Raw genomic sequence first — 20,047 nt, forward strand, 5'->3', positions numbered from 1 at the left:
GTGAAGTGTCTACCTGGGCCTTTTAAGTTGCCCTCATGTATACAGACTATTTTCATCTGAGTTACATTGAATGCTTTTGATGCAAGTGGACAAGGAGGGCCCAGTACTCTAAATCAGCAGCAGCCACTCAGAGCAGGTCAGCACATAAAAGTTCAGTGAAGGAGCAAATCTCCAAGAAACGTATGCCTCCTATTTTTTGTATGGGCAGGGCTATGCAGACAACTTTGATCATGCAGTAATCTCTTTCAGTGTTTCACTACTCCTGTTGGGATTTGTGATCAGGCATGTGTACTCAGTGTCCTAAATGCAACCACATCACAGATCCATTCAGTCCTTTTCCTAACCAACAGCACAGAATTTGTTTTTCGCTGCTACTGTATATTGAATTGTCTGTCTGACCATGGTGTCTCTCTCCTTTCACAGATCCTTATTTGCCATTTCAGGCTAGTCACCCAACCTGAGAAACTACCCACCACCATCCTAAATCGCTTATCTGCAGACTGGGCCACTCTGTTGCTCCCACCCATAAATTAAACCAGCCCCTAAACTAGTTATTGGAAAATCCAACAACTTCCTTCCTTTTTCCTTCTTGTCTTTTAACAGTCTCTACTCCCCAAGAGATCATTTTACTTGCTTGACTACTAGGTTTACTAAGAAGCCTTTAATGGACTTTGTCAATCTTTTCTGGATGTCAATGTATATTCTGTCTATGATAAGGGACCAAGCAGACTTTTCTCCATTCTGGAGCTTGAAGAGGCTAGACAAAAGCAGCCATTAGTGCAGAAACGTGGCCTCTTGCTTTACTACAGCCAAAGCACTGTTAGCACTACATAAGGCCGTATGACCTGGATTCCAAAAATCATCTTTGAATCACGTGCATAAACAAAGTAGCATTTTCAAACTTCTGAAATTAGTGGTGATACTTTGCTGGGATGGAAACTTGCTCAAAGCTATATAAGTTCCCAGAACACAGGCGAGAGAAATAACCCTTACCTAGTTACTTCTGATTTACTAAACGGCAAAAGAAGAGACTGAAATGTTTTATTTAATAGACTTGCATTTTATGTTATACACTTCAGTGGATTTGTGGGTGCCAATTTAACCCCACCCCACCCTCCAAAATGTTTGCTGGTTTGACCCTAAGCATATTATTTTGTTGCTAAAGTGGCAATAGTAAACACACACAGGATAGGTTCCAAATGTGATTTGATTTATTCCACTTTGATGCAAAACCAAAGTTTTCACTACAGCACAGAGACCGGTCATAAGGTGTAGGACATGCAGGATGTGACACAGTAACAAAGGAGGATGGGGGGATGTCTTTCACCAGATACTATGCTGTCTTCTGAGGAACACATTTTAAAGTAACTGTGGAACTGAACTGAAATGTAGCGCAACCATTACAACTTCCATGCATGCCTTCAAGTATTGCCCTTCATGGTGGTTTGCACTCTCCAGACTTCAATGTTTGGGGTTACAACAATTCTTTGGAAGAATATCAAGTTCACACTTTTTGAAGTTTCACAGAAGAGTTTAAGGCCAGAACATGTGGGGTTTGTTTTCTCCTTCATCTTCCAGATAAATATCTAATACTTCATCAAAACCTGCATTAAGCTTCCAGCTCAAATCCCAGCCCAATTTTATGACCGCCAGAACTGAAGTTCTTACCATCAATCAGAGCTGAGAGAGTCAATTTCACACCTAGGAGAAACATAGTGGTGTTAGAAAATGCACATCGCCAACATCCCAGTAACAAAAACATAACAAGGAAGGCGTAAGACTCAATATGACAGTGATGAAGCAGAGTGATCCAGGTTTCAGAAGGTCTTGGGAAAGGCTACTCACTGGCTGATAAATTTCTCTAGATGTGTGCTCTCTTGCTCGCTGTAGCCCTTCCCCTATTTTTCTCTGGAAACAATTGCCAATTAAAAGCAGAGCTGTGTATACTTGCTTTAAAAATAATCTTCAGCCTGATTACCAAATACTTATTTTGTATAATTCAATGGACTATGCGGAAGGACAAGGAACTCGGCAGGGTCCCAAAGCCTCCCCCCATGTTACCCTATGGCAGTCCTTCTATAACTCCTGCAATTTCACCATACACTGCCCCCATACATGCTTAATCTTTACAAAGCCAAAATTCTGTTCATCTTATCAAAAGTTTCATGGTTACACATAATGTAGCTTGTTTTCCCTTGCATGTTTGCTCTAATAACTTTGTGCATATCTAAACTCTTCTTATATCCACACATTTTGATCTACAACTCAAATATAAGCAATATTAATGAATTTAAGTGTTTAACATATTCAGTGGTCCACATACCAGGTCGTAGGGTTTGAGTGTATCCAAGTCCAATGAGGCTGGCATTATTAACTTTGGCCTTTAAAAAAAATCAGAAACATGAATGCGATACAGGTTTTTACTTCCTTTTTAATAAATACAGACATAAGCACATTTCCAAGGTAAGACTTGGCATACTCCCTAGAGCAACATCTAAAGGCATGGAAGACCCAAGAAATCTGGTAGTAGCTGTGCAACTGCCAACGTGGAAACGTTCTTTAAACTCAGTACAGCCAAATTATCACGTCAGAGGGAAGCCTAGGCTAGAACCCTTCTCTTCACCATCTAGTTTTCTGAATTCAATCATGTTAGCCCTCTCCTGCAGTCTGGAGCGGTACAGCCCAGACATTAGTAAGAACTAATCCAAAAGAGATCTCAGAACATCCAATTGTCACCATTGTCAAAGGCATCTCATGCCATAATATTCAGGTCTGGTCTAGAGATGCAGCAAAATGAGGTAACAGTGAGGCGGAAGAGTGCTAGGGCGATAAAATGAACAGGACTACTTCAGACTGTAGGGATGGCATTACAGGTTTCAAAGTTCCCCCTACATTAATTACCACCTTTAAATTGGAAAACTACTACAGCACATAAAGAGCTAGGCTAGAACCTACCACCCTAATATAGACGATTTTTTTTTGCAGGAAATTACTACATGGGAGAGGACTGAAATAGGGCCTCATCATAAACAGCCTGAAATGTTATAGCCTGATTCTGCTACATGTGGAAACCAAGCCTAAGCTAAGCTTCGTAACACCACTTAACAGTTCTTTCTTGTCTTCCAGCACTTTCTTGACAGACAGAAATAGTTAGCACATTGCGACACAAGGGGAATGCATTTTAAAAGTTTGTCCCTGCACCTTCCAACCCTCCACTGTCTTATAGAGGTAACAGAGTGCTTCCATAGTCATAAAGATCTCTACAAGACAGTCAAAATGCCATAAAAAATGAGAAGGGATTGATTCAATGCTACACAACCAGTAAATAACATTCTTAATATACTTGGATAATGCTAACATTCTTACCGAGACAGAAGCTTTATCATCCAGCTGGTACTTGGAGGCAATACCAAACCGAGTGTTATTACTGCCAGCAGTCCAAGCAAGATTTACAGATGTTTCAACCTTGTCACTGACCTTCTGATAGATTGAACCAGCGAATTCAGTTCCATCATTCCTGTTTTAAGAGACATTGTGAAGAGCCAATTCAGTACTGACTGCACTTACTTCCACCAGCCATGTTCTTTCTCAATACCCCCCACCACAGTACTAAACTCTAGCTCTTCTTAGAGATTTCTTTCTCTCAGGTTCACAGCAGCTAACAGCATCTTTAAATATAGTAAATATACTCCTTCCTTACCCTGATGATCCTCCATTCTATTATAAATTCTGTATCCAAAAATCTAGATTTCACCTTACATATGAAGATGCAGCAATAGCAGCAAACAGTATGATTTGGGATAGTCACAAAAGCGGATTTCCTTCCCCAGACAACTACCTTGCAAGAAAAAAAGATACGCCAAACTAAAATGTGCCCTTGTGAGCCACAGCCAGGTACAGGAGTAGGTGAATGAAGGGAGAAAGGAGCCTTCAAAGAAAAGGACTCAAAAGTAATGCTATTATTGTGTTGAGGTTCCCAAACATTTAGGCACCTGCGAGCACTATAAAGTCGGTGAAGGAGGACTGTGCAGCCGTCTTTCTTTAATGAGATCCTGGATACTGGCATGTTTTAGCTCAAGCTCCATCAGAAAAAAAAGGAAGAAAAATTCATAACCTGTACAGTCAAGACTGTGCTTGCAAGTTTTCATTCCAGAACCCCTTCAACGTATTTCAAATTTAAGCTTCCCTCCAAATACTAAACCAAATTTTTAAATGCAGAGTATGAAGACTAGAAATGCTTCCTAACCAGAGCTCCTGGAGACAGGGAATCTATTTCTGAATATCTAATTCAGGTAGAGGAGAAATCTCGTTTCCTTCCAATTGAAATCAGCGCTTGCAAAGGGATGGGTCTCCGTTATTGGTACAGTCTGGTTCTGAGACCAAAGCAATACTCACACATTCGTGTGCAGCTGGAAGTCTGCTGCCTTGTATCCCAATGCAAAGTTATTCTGCGACAATTTAGACTTGGCTGTGTCAAAAGCCATTTGGTAGCCAGCAAGCCAACCTTCATAGCCCAACACAGCCCAGCCATGGATAGTGGGCCCAGAAAGGTCAATGTCAACATTGCAGCCTATGTTGAGATACTCCCGTTTGTAGGCTGTCTTCAACTTCCCACTCTTCTTCCTAAGGAAGGAATAAATTTAATACCTTGTGTAATACATACTTAACAGATAATATTTCTAACTTGAAACACAGAAAGCTTTGAGGAAACCTGGCAGTGACATATTTGTGTGTGCTACCCGATCTCATAAAAGCATACTTGAACACTGATACATTCATTTTCAAATATAAACACAGAGGGGGAAATACAGTTCCAATGCTGTCTAGTACATCTAACAGCTGGCTGCATGTGATACATTCCCCCTATGTCATGGAACAGACAGCTAAAAAATGCCTTCTTAGAAAGGATGAATACTTACCCTGTGTTTGGCACAAACATAGTTTCAAAGTTCAGCTTCAGTCCCTCAGCCAACTGAATTAAAAAGAGAGAGATATCACAGTGGGTCTCTCTTTAACACAGAGATGGATAAGCTTATATTTTTCGCCTACTTTAACTACTACTTAGAATTGTTTGTTCTATCATTTTTTTAATGGAGAGATGGCTTCCTTTTCTAAACTATATCACTGAACACCCTATTAAGGATTATACTGTAGCTAACAAATATGTTGACATATGTCTTTACTAAATGTTAATGATCTGTAAATATGTTCATTAATTTGCATATAAGGTTTTCTCATTCGGAATCTTGTTGTTATTGTATTAGCATCGTTTTATTGTTGTTTAAAAAATGTAGAAATAAAAAGTTATTAAAAAAGAATTGTTCATTCTCTGAATATAACTGAGGCCACAATTTATAGGCATCAAGAAGAACATGCTGGAGCTTCTAGAGAGTCAAAAGGCTGGACCACACAGATGCTTTCCACTAACGGAAGCACCTTGCTGCAGTACGGGGGGCTCTTCCACAGGCAGAAAGCACTGCCATTAGCAGAGTGGATATGCAGAATCCAACTCAGAGCTTTCAAGTTTCCAGTCTTTATAAACAAGGCACAGACCCATTATCCCCCATCTCTCTGATGGCATGAAGTTTTTTGAACTGTACTCCATTACCGTATATCCCCTTTACTTCTCTGATGTATCACCATTTCTGTTTTTCACTGTTTCTGTTTTAATTCTCTTCTATTTTTTATTACATCTGACTACATATTCTAGTTGCCTATTACTGGTGACCTCGTTTTGATACCTCCCCCACTTTCCTTCAAGCATAATATTTGTATCGATCTTATTAATAATAATAATATTTGATTTATATATCATCCTTCAGGACAACTTAATTCCCACTCAGACCAGTTTACATCATTATTATTATTCCCACAACAAACACCCTGTGAGGTGGGTGGGGCTGAGAGAGCTCTGGAAGAGCTGTGACTGACCCAAGGTCATCCAGTTGGCTTCAAGTGGAGGAGTGGGGAATCAAACCCAGTTCTCCAGATTAGAGTTCCAGCACTCTTAACCACTACACCAAACTGACACAGAGGTCTTCTGATTTCCTCAAGTGCCAGCTCTTCTTACCTTATCCTCCATGGCCACTTCTGTTCCCAAAGTGTTGTCTGTGTTCCATTTCTGGGTGAATGTAAGCCCATAATCCTTGAATTTATATTTGGTCTCTAGGCTACCTGAGGCCTTGCCCGTGTCTGTGTTGGAAGAGCCACTGGTGGTAAATTCCTGTAGATACACCATGTTGGAATTAAAATGCAGATATTTAAATATTTTAAAATGTGAATCATGCAGCTTAACTCTACCTAAACAACATGGCTTACAAGCAAAGGTACGCCATATAACATTTATTTACATAATCTACTAGGTTCTACTGCCCCTTCCAACAGAAAGGTTTCGTCTTGACAAGTACCCCTTGCATAAATGCATCTGCCTTCTCTCCTTTCACCAAGGTAGAGCAAGCAGCTGGTTTGCACCAGATCTCCACAAGCACATGAGAGCACCCATAAAGCTCTGGAGCGTCTGCAAAGAGAAATTTGAACACCTTAATACTGTTTTGCAAGACAGATGAATGCTGCTATTCATTAAGAACAACAGTTCTTAATGAATAGCTTGCCTATAATGTGTCTGTGTTAGGATAAAAAGTAGAATTTTTCAACAAATCAGGTCTGGATTTCCCAGAACCTACAGTGACACAGCAGCTGAAGGGAATTTTTAAAGCACTGCAGGGCAGGGGACTGTATCAGGCTGGGACAATGGCACAGGGGGAAGAAGGAGCTTCTGCCTCTCCCCCTCCCCCATGTCATCTTCCCCAAATAGAACAGGCTCCCTCTGCACCATGGTCTTGATCCAAATCAGGCCCCTGCAGCACTTTTAAAAATTAGTTCCTCACAACTTCTGTGCAACTATCAGGAAAGGAAGTTGATTCCAGTGATGTTTAAAAACATCATTTAGTTTGGTCTTCAGGGTTTGGGAGTGGTGGAAACAACATCAGCTTCCTGTGGCTACATGGAGGCAATTCTTTTTTAAAGACACCCAGGCAAGTGGCTATTTAAAAACCTGATCACTGTTAGTTAACTCTCTAACCTAAGGTTTTATTGTGAGGTTCGGACCTGTTTTTTTAAGTTATTCTTGAACAGTTCATAGTTTGTAGGTGTTAGTTGTAATGTTGTCCTACAGGTCCTGCTTAAAACAAGTTCCTGACAATGGTTTACTGTCTAAAAACAAGAAACCAATCCCAGAGGAACAGAAAAAGAGAAGAAAATTCTAGATCAGAAAACTGAATAGCTTCAAAATGCACCTTTCCCTTTGACTTACAAGTGGGAATGTGTGTGATGGGTCATTTTTGAAATTTTTAAGATGTGAGAATTTCAAACAATGACCAAAGATTTAGAAATAATTTCCATCTCATCTTTAAGCAGCTAAAAAGGCTCCAATGGAGGAGAACCTTAATTCTTGAATTTCCTCCTTCACTACACATGGAGAAGAAAAAGAACCTTGCTGTCACATAATCAAAAGGAAGGCTTTTCCTGGCAGCTGAAACAAGATCTCCCCCTTCAGGGTGAGAAAAGAGTGCATCTAACATGTGTTACTATTCATCTTATAACTGTCATAAGCAACGTAATGACTTGGATCATCACTAATACCCTCTGCCTCCGGAACGTAGTTTTACTAGTCTGAACTAGTCCCCAATTAATTTCCTTAGAAAAATATATATGCCAGCTTTACAGAGGTAGCACAGGGCAGCTAAAAACTTGCTTAAAAGTAAGCAAACTATTTTAGTAAAATGCAACAAGATCCAACAGCAGCACCCAGTCCCAGCCCGTTATAAAGGTATCCATAAGCAATATTACCAGTGGCCAAAATAATCAAGAAGAAGTCTTTTAGAAAAGTAGCATTTTTCAAGACCTTCTGGAGGATAACACAGAAGAGGCCTGGAATATGGCTTTGGAAAAGATCCCAAGATGTGCGGCAACAAAGAAAATGTTCTAGTTTCCAGGGAAGCCACATGAATGAAGCAAAACACGGACACTTATTGGGGAACTTAGGCTAGATCTAAGACATTCTGCTTTTGTGTGACATTTCAGCTCACCATATGGAGGCAACACATAGATGACAATGAGCAAAATGCACATGGCATAATTCAAAGATTTGACAACATCTAACAGATCAAAAAGGGAAAGCAAATGCAGCATATAAAGCTTTGGCCTTGGCACACACAACTAGGAAATGCCAAGCTAACTAGAAAAAGAGCTCTTCAGTGCCCAGAGCAAAAAATAAATCAATCCCGAGTTCTACAGTGAAACTACACAGATGGATGGTATCTGATAATGACAATTTAGCCTGACTTAGGAGGCAGAGGTATACTCCCTTAAATGCTACACCTTACACTAAAAATTCTCTGCAAGACTCTCTGTACTTTGAACCTTTGTACTTCATATTCCACCCATACATTTTCAAGTGTCTCTGCTAAAAGCTAGAAGAGTTAAAACCCCAAAAGTTGGATTCTAGGGATTCCGCTCTGCATAGTAAAGATGAAACACCCTGCCAGAACGCACATACAGACTGCTGCAACTTCCATGACTTGCCTTACTCCTAAACTTTGTTTTTAATACAGATAGTTTCAGAATAAGTAAAAGTGTTTCTGAATACACGCAGAGGGCCTTTCTTTTCTTGCTGTGTGTGGCATTTGGGGGCAGTATTTAACAAACCTTGAGCAACCGAAACAACTCTCACTAGAAATTAAACACAGGCTATTACAAAAGCTAAGTTCTACACTTGGAGTCTGGCCAGATGAAAGCTTCTGATGTGACACACTCCTGTCTCCAGTCTTTTGGCAGCCAATTCCAGTGCCAATGCTCTAGCACAACTGAGTTATGCTCAACTGCAATACTTCATGCCTGGTCACCAGTTCTGCTGATGGATTAGGCACGGCAGTGAGTCATGGTATATGTATATGAATGCTAAGGAAAAACATGTAAGAGACATGAAAGCAAACGCGCTATAGTCTTACCAGCTGAATAAACAACAAGCACCCGTGTTGCATGGGAAAGGGAGAAAACATGTTAGTAATTAACATCTTTAATCCATCAGTGAGGAATGATTCATACAAACGTCCATGTTGCCACTTCCATTTGCAGAGCCAGATCCTTTCCATTGTCATTACAGCTCCACATTCTTCTACATGCCCATGCCTCTCCTCCTCTTCTACCTCAGTCATGGCAGTCAGAGGACAATTAGTTAAAAGACCACTTCATGTTTTACAGGGGCTGAGTCCTAACACACACACAGACACACACACAGACACACACACACACACACAGGGTTACCACTATACAGAAGCATGGGCTGGTGCTACCTACTTATTCGTCATACTTCTCAAGGAAGCAGAAATCACTGAAGTTGGTGATGCCCACAGACCACTTCAGTGCTATCAAATTACAACATATATGGCACTAGCTCTTTCTTCCAAATTATGACATATATGGCACCAGCTCTCTCTTCTTGCAGCAACAAGTTAAAGTGTTCATTACTTACCACTCCACTGGAAGACTTGGTCTTCAAATCTAATTTGACCATTCCAAACCCTGAAATTGCCAAGACATGGGTTTCTTATTCATCAGGCTGAAATTACTCCCACTTCCACATTGCAAGGCTTCCATTAGTGCATGTGCAAGAGTCAGGGGGGCAGCAATTCTGCCTGGTTCCCATTCCTCATTGCAGCTGTCAATGAATTCCACCAAATGCTCAATCGTCTAATTTTAACTCATTTTCGCCTCTTTCCAACTGGCAGAAATTAGGATACACATTGGTACCTTAGGGGGCATGAAATAGTAGAACTACTGTTTGAATAACACTGTTTCAGAAATGTACCAAATGATCCAATCAGATGTGGTGTAAACTGAGGACATTTTTTGTTCTTGAAAATAATAAAGTTTAGATCCTACAGTTACTGCATGTATTTTAATTTTTCTCAAAAAATAAGCTACTGCTCACAGCTTTGCCATTTCCAGAAATATCACATCTCTAGTCATCACACCTGGAAAACTTTTAAGGATATACAAATATCCAGCATAAAGATGCTATTATAGTACTTCTACAATCCAGATAAACTATAACCTTCCTGGACAGCCAAAAGCACAGAGCAGATGAGTGTGTGGTCATTATACTACATACCATATCCTTTATTGAACACATCACGGGCAGATTTTCCCAGGTCACAGTAAGGTGGTGGGATAGCCATGGGGTCTAAAAAAAGGGACATATTTGAAAATAATTATTCATTCATAAACATGAATGCTGATATTTCAAGAACGGCAATCAATTTACAAGCACCTGATATGTAACGTATAATGAAGAATCTGTATTTGGGAATCTTCCTTCCAGGAATAGCAGAGTTGAGCGGGGGGGGGGGGGGACAACTTCACCTGTACTTTGGTGCAGTGGAAACACCAAGTGTACCAAGTGTAACACTGTACTTTGGTACAGTGGAAAAATAAACTACATTTCATTGGTGGAATAAAACTCCAGCAATGTTTGTGAATGTGCTGAAGAAAAGAGGAATGGAAGAACAGCCTGCTGCATCAGATCAATGGTCCATCTAATCCAGTATCCCTTTTCATTAAGTGGTCAACCAGATGTCTACAAACTGGGCATGGAGGTCATGGGCAACCCCTCCCCCCAGTTTTGGTATTCAGTGATTTATTGCTTCTGAATACAGAATCTCCATTTAAGAAGGGGGCATAGCTTAGTGCTACAGCATCTGTTTGGCATGCAGAAGGCCCCAGGGTTCAATCCCCAGAACCTCCAGTTAAAAAGATCAGGTAATAAATAATGTGAAAGACCTATGCCTAAGACTCTGGAGAGGCGCTGCCAGTCTGAGTAGACAATGCTGACTGTGTTGGACCAATGGACTGATTCAGTATAGGACTGTGCTGTAAGAAAATGTTTCAGAGAGATTTGCTGGATAGGGACTGCGGATTATACTCTTGTATACTGTCAGCTGCTGTAAGCATATAGATAATGGCTACTTCAGTAACAGCATTGTGTTGCCTTACTGCACTTTGTTGCAATATTCTGATTTTTCAATATATGAGATAAAAAGGTAATATAAAATAACACACTAAATTGACAACTGGATTTACAGTGTCAAAATTCTTATCTCTCTGCCTCTGCAGAGAAATATGGATATACAGTAGCTTTACTGCTACTGAGAAACTTTTCTTCTCCCATGTTCTCTATGGAAGCCTAGTGGGTATTCCTTTGTTTTATACTGTTTCTAACATCACTTCTCAAAAGACAGCACTAGTCAAATAGAAAACTGGTTTGCACATCTGCCATGAAGGGCGTCAGTAAACCAGTTGTGTGTGGCTGGGTAGTAAACATGGGCAAGAAACGGAAAAAACCCAAAACGAGAGTTTCATGTTTCGGCGCGATCAATGAATCGCGAATTATGAAATTTCACAAAATTGACACATTTGCTGAAACGATTCATTCGTTTCGTGATTCGTCAGAACCCAGGGCATTTCAACAGCCCCCTTCATACCCAGAGATGCCAAACTCGCAGAAAGACATCAGCCGGCTCTCCTCCACCCACCCTCCCAGTTTGCAATACGTTGACTGGGAAGGTCAACGGGAAGGGTGGGAAGTGCTGCCAGAGTGTATGACTGAAACGGGGACCAGGAGTTGCTGGATCAGAGGAGGACGAAGGACCAGCCATGGTGTGGAGCTGAAACAGCCCCCTTCATACTCAGAGATGCCAAACTTGCAGGGAGACTTCAGCAGGATCTCCTAGACCCACCCTCCCAGTTTGCAATATGCTGATTAATAAGGTCAACGGGAAGAGTGGGAAGGGAAGTGCTGTCAGTGCATGACGGAAACAGAAGAGTCAGGCCCTCAGGGGAGGTACCCACTCAAAGCTGGGCCCCAGAGCCAAGCAGTGGCCCTAAGACTGGGCTTGAGGGGAGATTGCAGACACGGAAAGGTGCTCAAAATAAAAATGAGATGCACACAGTGGGAGCACAAAACAAGAGTGAGCTGCAAGTGCACAATAAGAAAGAGAAAGCAAACAGAAAAGACTGAGGCCCTCAGAGGAACCCACACAAAGCTGGGCCCCACTGTGTTTGGGGGGAGAGGCCCTAAACCAAAACCAAAGGAAACAGCAAGAGTGATCCCTCAAAAGAGCAGAGAAAGAACTGAGAAGAAACAAAGACAAGCAAATTAAAAAAAGGGGAGGCCTAGGCCCCAGAGCAAGGCTAAGGCCTGAGACTGGGGTGGGGTGGAGGAAAAAAGGCACCCTCACCCAAAGACCTTCCCACAGCAAGGCCAAGAGCTGGAAATAAGAGGCTTCTTTCAGCAGCCAAAAGCACAATCCCAAATCCTTCCACACACACTCTCACTCCAATCCCAGCAACAGGTCCTCCTCCCTCTCCCTCTGTCTACCGGGACTGAAACACGAGGCAGAGAGAGGTGCCTTTTATAAAAAAAACACTGACAGAGCAGAACAGGAGGTCTGTGGTTGGCTGACAGACCTACCTAACAGGGTTTGGAGGGGTGAGACTGGTGTTCCCATGGCCACAGAAGGCCCACCTCCTTGGATGCCTAGGGGATTGACCCCCAGCTCCTGGCTGTATAGGGCTGTATAGGGCAGAATGGAAGTTCTCCAGATGGCTAGGAGAGCTGCTAATCAAGGGTAAGTGGGCTATGATTGGGGTTTCCAATGGCAACAAAAGGTCTGGGCCCATTGTTGCGTAGGGAATCAATGGATCGGCACCAGCCTGTCTGAAATTATGAATCATTCATGAAGCTAATGAAACAGACCAAAAAGTCGTGAATTTCATGATAACGGCCCCACAAAACGTGGTTTCACAACACATGAAATGGCCTGTTTTGTGACGAAATTTGCTTCGTATTCCGATTTGTGCCCATGTCTACTGGGTAGTTTACCCTCTTGCTAATGCACATATTATCTTAATGCATCCAGTTTCTAACAATTTACCTTTAACACCTGAACTTCTATGAAAATACATATAGATACCTGGGGCTCTAGTAGAAGTAGTAGGAGAACAGCTGAACATGGTTGCAGACTTCTTATATGACAATTTAGCTCCTAAATCATTTACTTCTCAAACGTGAACCTACAGAAGAACTCTCCTCTAGCTCTTTTATATACACCTGTCAAATATGAGGGGAAATGCATGCAACATTAGAGAAGAAATACCATATAACTTGTGCTAGAAACTGTACCACAAAAGGCTAATTTTCTACTCAATATATGACCTAAGTCTCACAACTTTTAACTTTTAAATGTGCATTTCATTTTCTCAAAATTGTATTCTCCAATTTCAGATTTGATTCCTTAAACTCATTATTAGAAATTTTTACCATCCATCCATCCACAAACATATTCAGTCACTTTTGAAATAGCCTTATTCTGTGCTGTTAACTTATAAATATATTGTAAATTATTTCTAAATAATAATTCCATATACAATTCCAATCTTATGTTCAAAATATAACTTGTGCTTGCTAGCAGCAACCAACTTCAAGCTATTTTTCTCCCTCTGAGCTACAAGCTGAACACCATCATCCTGGGAACAGCAAAACAGGCATTTTAAAAATGTATTATTCTTTGTTAATAATATTCTCAGAAGTCTTTGAAAAGCATCTACTACTTCATGCATTAGACACTAAAGGCCCAAGTCCACACTTAAGATGGCAGAAAGAATGCAATATTAATATTTCAGAAAGCGATTGGAAACAAATTTGGAACTCAAGATTATTTACTTCTAAGGCTATTAATACTACGCTTCAATCTTACAAAATTGTTAATTTTTGGTGCCTTACACCCCAGAAACTATCTAAAATTTACTCAAAACAATCCCCTTTATGTTGGAAACAATGTGGGGATATAGGTAGCTATTCTCATTATTGGTGGGAGTGCAAACGTGTTGAAGAATTTTGGAACAAGATCCTAAATCAGATACAGCTTATTACTACATATGAAATACCTCTAAAATGAGAAACTATTTTTTTAGAAATCTGGAATGATCAAAGTATACCTTCCATTCGAAGAGACCTAATTTTCACATTGCTTCAAGCAGCAAAAACCTCATTAGCCCTATACTGGATATCAAAAGAAATCCCTACGATCAACACCTGGTTTAACAAAATTTGGGATCTACTTTTAATGGAAAAAATCACAGAAAAATTGTATCTCCAAATTAACCCCACGGGTACCTCAGACTTCTATACTAAATGGGAACCTTTTTTAGAATTCCTTTCTAAAAATGAGCTTTTGTTAACAAAATTGCCCTATCAAGATATCCTAGATATGGAAATGTGGGGTTTGTGGTGGTCTTACCCAGATAAAGTTCTATTTAATACTGATTTTGCTATAACAACATTTTACTTGTTAATTTAATGTAAGTTAATAACTCATGATATGGTTACAACAAACTGTTTTAAACATCTGTTGAAGTTTGTTAATGTTATGTTTTGTGAGTTAATTGTTGTAAACTAATTCAAAATTAATAATAATTTTTTTTTAAAAAAAGAAGTCTTTGAAAAGCACACAGCCTCTCCCACCTAAATTTGGCACATGGATTATTCAGAGAAATGAATATCCTGTTCTATTTTGAAGACTCAGAAGCATGTCTAAAACTAGGAAATACAGCAAGTTAAAACTATCTTTCTACTCACTTCACTTTCAAATGAGAAGCATAGAAAACAGACCATTTCGATCATTGTGACTCTTCTCCCACAAAGAAATGCGGGGGGGGGGGGGATATGCTATATACAACCTGCTGTTGGCCATGGCTCTTACTTTGCCATTTGTAAACATACTGGGAAACTGCTGTCAGACAGCAGTTTTGCCGACATATGGACTACTTTTCTACATCAACATAAACTTGGTGTGTGCAAAATAGTTCTTACCCACACATTACTCCATTTGGACACAATAGAAGGTATGGTATCTATACAATGTTCCAAAATAGACTTCAGCTCATGTTATAAGGCACAAGGAGAATGACGTCCCATGGCCTTCTGTACTGGGAACAGTAGAATGGTTCTACTAATTTGCAATGTGCATAGAAGAATACAATGGAGTGCACAGAAGAATACAAATCTGCACTAAAATGTGAAGGATCCCTTCATAACTGTCCTATTTATTTTATTTAAAACATTTGTATGCTACGTTTCTACCCAAATAGGGTCCTCAAAGTGGTGAACATTTTTAAAAATGAAACATTTTACACAATTTAAATTTAAAACAACATTTAACATTTAAAACAGCGTAAGACTAATTCAATAAACACACACAAAACACCAAGAACAGGAAGGAGCGATAATGACAGTTGGGGGTATGCCAAAAGAAACAAAAAAGTCTTCATCCACTAGCTGAATTCAGCAGTAGAGGCGGACTGACAAATCTCCCCGGGGAGAGAGTTCCAAAGCTTTAGTGCCACAATGAAGAAGGTCCTTTCTTTGGTTGTCGCTCATCTAGCCTCAGATGACAGAGGCATCCAAAGCAGGGCCTCTCAAAATGAACAGAGTGGGCCCAAGTTGTATGTTTTAATGCTGAATTGGGCTCAGAAGTAAACTGGGAGCCGGTGTAGATGGAACAAGTGATACAGTCCCTATGACCCACTCAGCATTCTGACTGCAGCACTCTGTACAACTGTAGCTTCCAGACTGTCTTCAAGGGCAGCCTCACATACAGTACACTGCAGTAACCTAATCTGGATGTTACCAGGGCATGTACAACACTGGCAAGATATTTCCTGTTCAGGAAGGGCCATAACTGATGGCACCCCTGGGACAGATTTCCTGGGACAGATCTTCCTCCACCAGTAGCACCTCCTTTTTATCTGGATTAAGTTTCAGTTTGTTAGAGATAAAGCAGAGATCTGACAGTACGCAGGCAGCTTTTGTACCAACTTTTGTTCCAGAATAATGAATTCTGAAACACCACAACTCACCTAAGCTGGCCTTGCAATTCTCCACTTTGCCAGATCCATCCTAAACCTCACCTTTCTCTACAAGTTTTTTTTAACAATATAATTACTCTGGAGCATTTCATATCTATGTCACTAACTAAAATGTTTTGCTTAGATGTGACCATGTCATTTATCTGTCCTTCTGATTAGTGTGCTTAGTTCCTACACCACTTTTTCATATCTGCAACTATATTAATGTGGTTTGCCATGCCAAGAAGGGATAATCAAAATTGAAAGCAGAATAGGAACAATCCCTAAACTGACAATTTATACTCCCTAACACAGACTAAGCCACTGGGTCTCATCATGCTACCCCCTCTTCTTTAGTAAAAAAGTTTCCCTGGTGTTCTCTCTAGCCTTCTAACCTATTCCACAAAGGATCTTCTGCTTTAGGAGCAGTTTTATACCAATGTAGCCTGAATGAAGGTTATGCAGCAAAAATAATCCTTTTTTGTCTTTGCCTGTTTCAACAAGTTGGTCCAGTGAAAAACAGCTACTTAAGCCCACACTAAACATTACCTCTGAAACACATCAAAGCTCATCCTCCCCCATGCTGTATTTCCAAGCTAAATAGAGTCCCAGTGCACTTCGGAACATCATTTCCCATGCCACATCTGACTGTAAAAGGAACACTGACTTGTGTCCGAAGTAACATCTAGTTTGAGCCTCACTAAATGCCACCACAGAACTTTGAAAATACCTTGGACAAGAAAGTACAAGAATTTTAATGACTACTACAGCTGACAAATGAGGTCTCTAAAAGGTACAACTGGTGTGCACTGAATACAATAATGAGACTATGACCATTTCATCTAGTGCATGTCTCCACATCCACTAACTTGACACCAGAAAGGCACAATTAAGAACAAAACTGGTGAAAGTTGAACTATCAGTATCCAAGTGAACTGATACTCAATTTAAGTTCTATTACTTCAGTGTGAACTAGCTTCTGTAATCCAAGTCACACTTACATGCAATTCATCTGCAGTTATTGAAAAGAGATGAGTACTGTTGAGCTTTCCAAGGGAACCAACACCAGCATGGCAAAATCAGAAGTGCCCCATCTATTTCCACTACCAGCTCCATCCTGAGAGCTGATCGGCACAGATCACGCCCAAGGTGACACTTGAAGGAGCGAGAAAAATAAATCTGTCTGTGTACTTAAGAAAGATCCCACACAACTGCACGTTGATATATTCCTGTAGAAGAACATGAACATGTGTTCTTGGATGCAGCCTGCCAGCAAGTTCACATCCCAAACCCAGCCACATAGATATGGCCCAAGAAGTCATGGACTATCTATGGATTTGGATTATCTACAACTTATTCCCTATCCTGCTCTCCTGTAACTAAAGCTGGCATAATTTGTACAAACTCCAGTAACCCTATAGTAAAACCCTTTAGTAAAAAACTAAACCCCCCAAAGCAGGAAGAAGTTATAACACTTTTCAGGGCATGGCAGCTTCCTGTACTGCAAGTTCAGCATCTTATTACAAAACGAGAAATAAAAGAGCAAGTATTCTGGCTTTGTGCCACAATAAATCTGTTAAGTCTTTAAGGTGCTGTTTATAAAAGGGAGCAGTACCACTTTAAAACCAACTGTTTAACACTCTGTTGCCAAGATACCAAGCTCCCCTGAGGTTTGCATATCCCTTCCTTGTGTGGACTGTGATAGGTCTGCTGACTTCACAACTCTTCTGTGACTCCCCAAGTCTCTCATGCAGACTGAGCAACAAGCTCAACATAAAAGCTGTATGTATTTCAGGAACAATGAAACCTCATAACATCTTAACAGTGAAGACTGGCTACAGCTATTTAGTGATAAAACAGCACTTTATCTGTATGTTCAATTTGCTTATCGTTTACTACTTCTCAGATTTCAAAACCAAAGCAACATTTTACAGTGGTTTTGCAGGACTGACCTTTGAGCTAATTTAAACAAATCCATCCCACACTAGTATAGAAGATTGGGGGATCCAAAGAAATACTGCAACTTTTACTCATGAAGCATCTTTGGCACCTTTGGGATAATCACACTGGGTTAGTCACACTCAGTCTAACCCACCTCTCAGGGTTGTTGAGAGGATAAATGTGGAACAGCCTCCTTCTTTTCCTTGGGAAAAGAATAAAACATACGCAGTATTAGTAATCTTCCATGAATCCTCTAACATACTCATATCCTTTAGAAGCAACTAAGGGCTAGTTCACAGATGCTTCACTGCTTCCTGATCAAAGCACAAAAAGCAACAAATTTCATGTGAACAAGCATTGTTAGTGCAAAATAGATACGGAAGTTCTTTTCTGCAGGAATAAAAAATACAGTACTTAAAAAAACGTTCACCCCACATATTAATAGTTGCAGGTAAGTAGCCATGGCGGCTTGTAGTAGAAGAGCAAGCTTCAGGTCCAATTGTTTTTCAGAGTCAAGCTCAGAGCTCTGACTCTTGAAAGCTGGTACCCTGGAAATCTAGTTGGTCTTTGAAATCCTACTGGACCCTAATCTTGCTCTCCTACATATTATCAAGCCTTGACACGTGTGTCTAACAAAACAAAATACACCCGTGTCTACAATAAAGACCAATAAAACCCTCACCTTTCTTTTCAGTCTACACACCACTTAGGGCCCCCTGAACTGGTCACTAGCTTGCTCTGTGGTTAGCAATACCCCACACTTGTGTCCCCACACACACTATGACCCACCCCCGTGCAACTCAAACACACACACAATGACCCTGCCTAGAAACCTCTGTGACTACGACCTTGGCGACAACCCTCAGGCAAGCAAAGGGAGCAGACAAGGATCTCCTGAGGGAGCCCACTCCGCGACAAACCCTCAGCTCCGTTAGCGAAGGGAGATGAGCCTAGTCGCCCCCTCTTAGCGTAGCCCACCTTGCAGGATTGTTGTAAAATCCGGCAGCGCCTCCCCGTAAGGAGCGTCAAGGCAGGATGAGGGCAGGCCAACAAAGTTCCCCCTCTCCGACAGTGGGGGAAAGGCTTCCCGCCCGGGCGCCCCCTTTCCAGCCCCCACCGAGGCCCACATGCCAGGCTCCCCTCCCTCTCAGGCCACCACTGGGCGAGGGGCCGAAACGCCTCTCCTCGCCTCGGAGAGTCAAGCCGGCGCCCGCACCTCAAGGCCACCGACAGCGAGGCCTCCTCTGTCCCTCCTTGTCAACCTGAAGGTCTCTCCTCCGTTTCCACGCAGGCGTAACGCTCGAGTCCTCGCTCCGGCCACGCCCCTTCCCCTCCGGAATGTGACGCAGGCGCAGCGTTTGACCAACACCCCTCCCCCCGCCCCACCACTGGCGTCGCGCAAGCGCACTAGTGTTCTCCCGGGACCGCTGTATGTTATTGTTCTGGTCGGCTTGGCGCGTTAGTCTGTTGCAATGAAACTAGGGCGGCGGTGGTGTAGCGGGAGGGCGGCCTAACATTGATTTCTGCATTCGAGTGCACAGGATTACGCTTGTGATTTTTAAAAAGCCATTAAAGTCATAGCGGTGGCGCTTATTGTTAATCACTGTTATGGCAAGATCGCTTGAACGAGCAGCATGTTTTTGGGTGCGGCTGGAAGGCACGTGATACATTACCCTTGCTGAAGCTGTTAGGCGTAGGCCCGGTCAGTCTCAGGCCTTAGCTGGGAGACCTGCTAATGGCCCTCAATACCGCCTTGAAAGCCCTGTGATAGAACAATGGCGGGGGAATGCTAGCGATCCTCCGCCGTTTCACCAGCAAAACGCCATCACACGCATTGTCGAAGCTCCTTTTTGTACGCTGAACAAATTCTGCAGTCAAACTTTTCCACCAGTTTAAAAACCATGAATATGTTTGTACTTTTGGAGAGAAAAACATTATTGACCTAGTGTAGGTTATCCGCTGATCAAAATATACCTCGGTCTGAAATCACATACTATGAGCTGCGTACTGCCATAGTGTTTACGTGCATGAATTTATGCTCATTAGAGATTAATCCACATTACACAAAAAAGCGCAGTGCAGTCACGTGTAACTACTGCGTTCAGCGGGGCTTACTTCTAGGTAAGTGTGCACTAGGAAATGA

General features: G+C 41.4%; 1 protein-coding gene across 5 annotated transcripts; it reads right to left on the minus strand.

The window, feature by feature from the left end:
• Positions 1-1,189: 1,189 nt before the first annotated feature.
• VDAC3 (voltage dependent anion channel 3) lies at positions 1,190-19,224 on the minus strand. Of its 5 annotated transcripts, none has more exons than XM_054997781.1 (10): positions 19,121-19,224; positions 13,032-13,168; positions 10,172-10,243; positions 9,533-9,582; positions 6,071-6,223; positions 4,920-4,972; positions 4,396-4,623; positions 3,367-3,517; positions 2,324-2,381; positions 1,190-1,701 (listed from the first exon to the last, which is right to left on the minus strand). In XM_054997781.1, exons 2-10 carry the CDS (start codon positions 13,069-13,071, stop codon positions 1,610-1,612), a joined length of 897 nt encoding a protein of 298 aa, XP_054853756.1. In that variant the 5' UTR covers positions 13,072-13,168; positions 19,121-19,224; the 3' UTR covers positions 1,190-1,609. The 5 variants fall into 5 exon arrangements, with proteins under 5 accessions (XP_054853756.1, XP_054853758.1, XP_054853759.1 ...); XM_054997783.1 differs by lacking the exon at positions 19,121-19,224 and adding an exon at positions 18,883-18,978; XM_054997784.1 differs by lacking the exon at positions 19,121-19,224 and adding an exon at positions 16,965-17,130.
• Positions 19,225-20,047: the final 823 nt, after the last annotated feature.

This window comes from Eublepharis macularius, chromosome 14, assembly GCF_028583425.1.
Source record: "Eublepharis macularius isolate TG4126 chromosome 14, MPM_Emac_v1.0, whole genome shotgun sequence".
NCBI classification, from domain to species: domain Eukaryota; kingdom Metazoa; phylum Chordata; class Lepidosauria; order Squamata; family Eublepharidae; genus Eublepharis; species Eublepharis macularius.

Excerpts from the sequence above, each read along its gene's own strand:
- VDAC3 (XM_054997780.1), bottom strand. The coding sequence starts at position 19,033 with ATGTGGGCCTCGGTGGGGGCTGGAAAGGGGGCGCCCGGGCGGGAAGCC. Across the intron at positions 2,382-3,366 it reads ATGATAAAGCTTCTGTCTCG|GCCAAAGTTAATAATGCCAG; the intron begins GTAAGAATGTTA and ends TTTTTTTTAAAG. Across the intron at positions 1,702-2,323 it reads CACTCAAACCCTACGACCTG|GTGTGAAATTGACTCTCTCA; the intron begins GTATGTGGACCA and ends TGTTTCTCCTAG.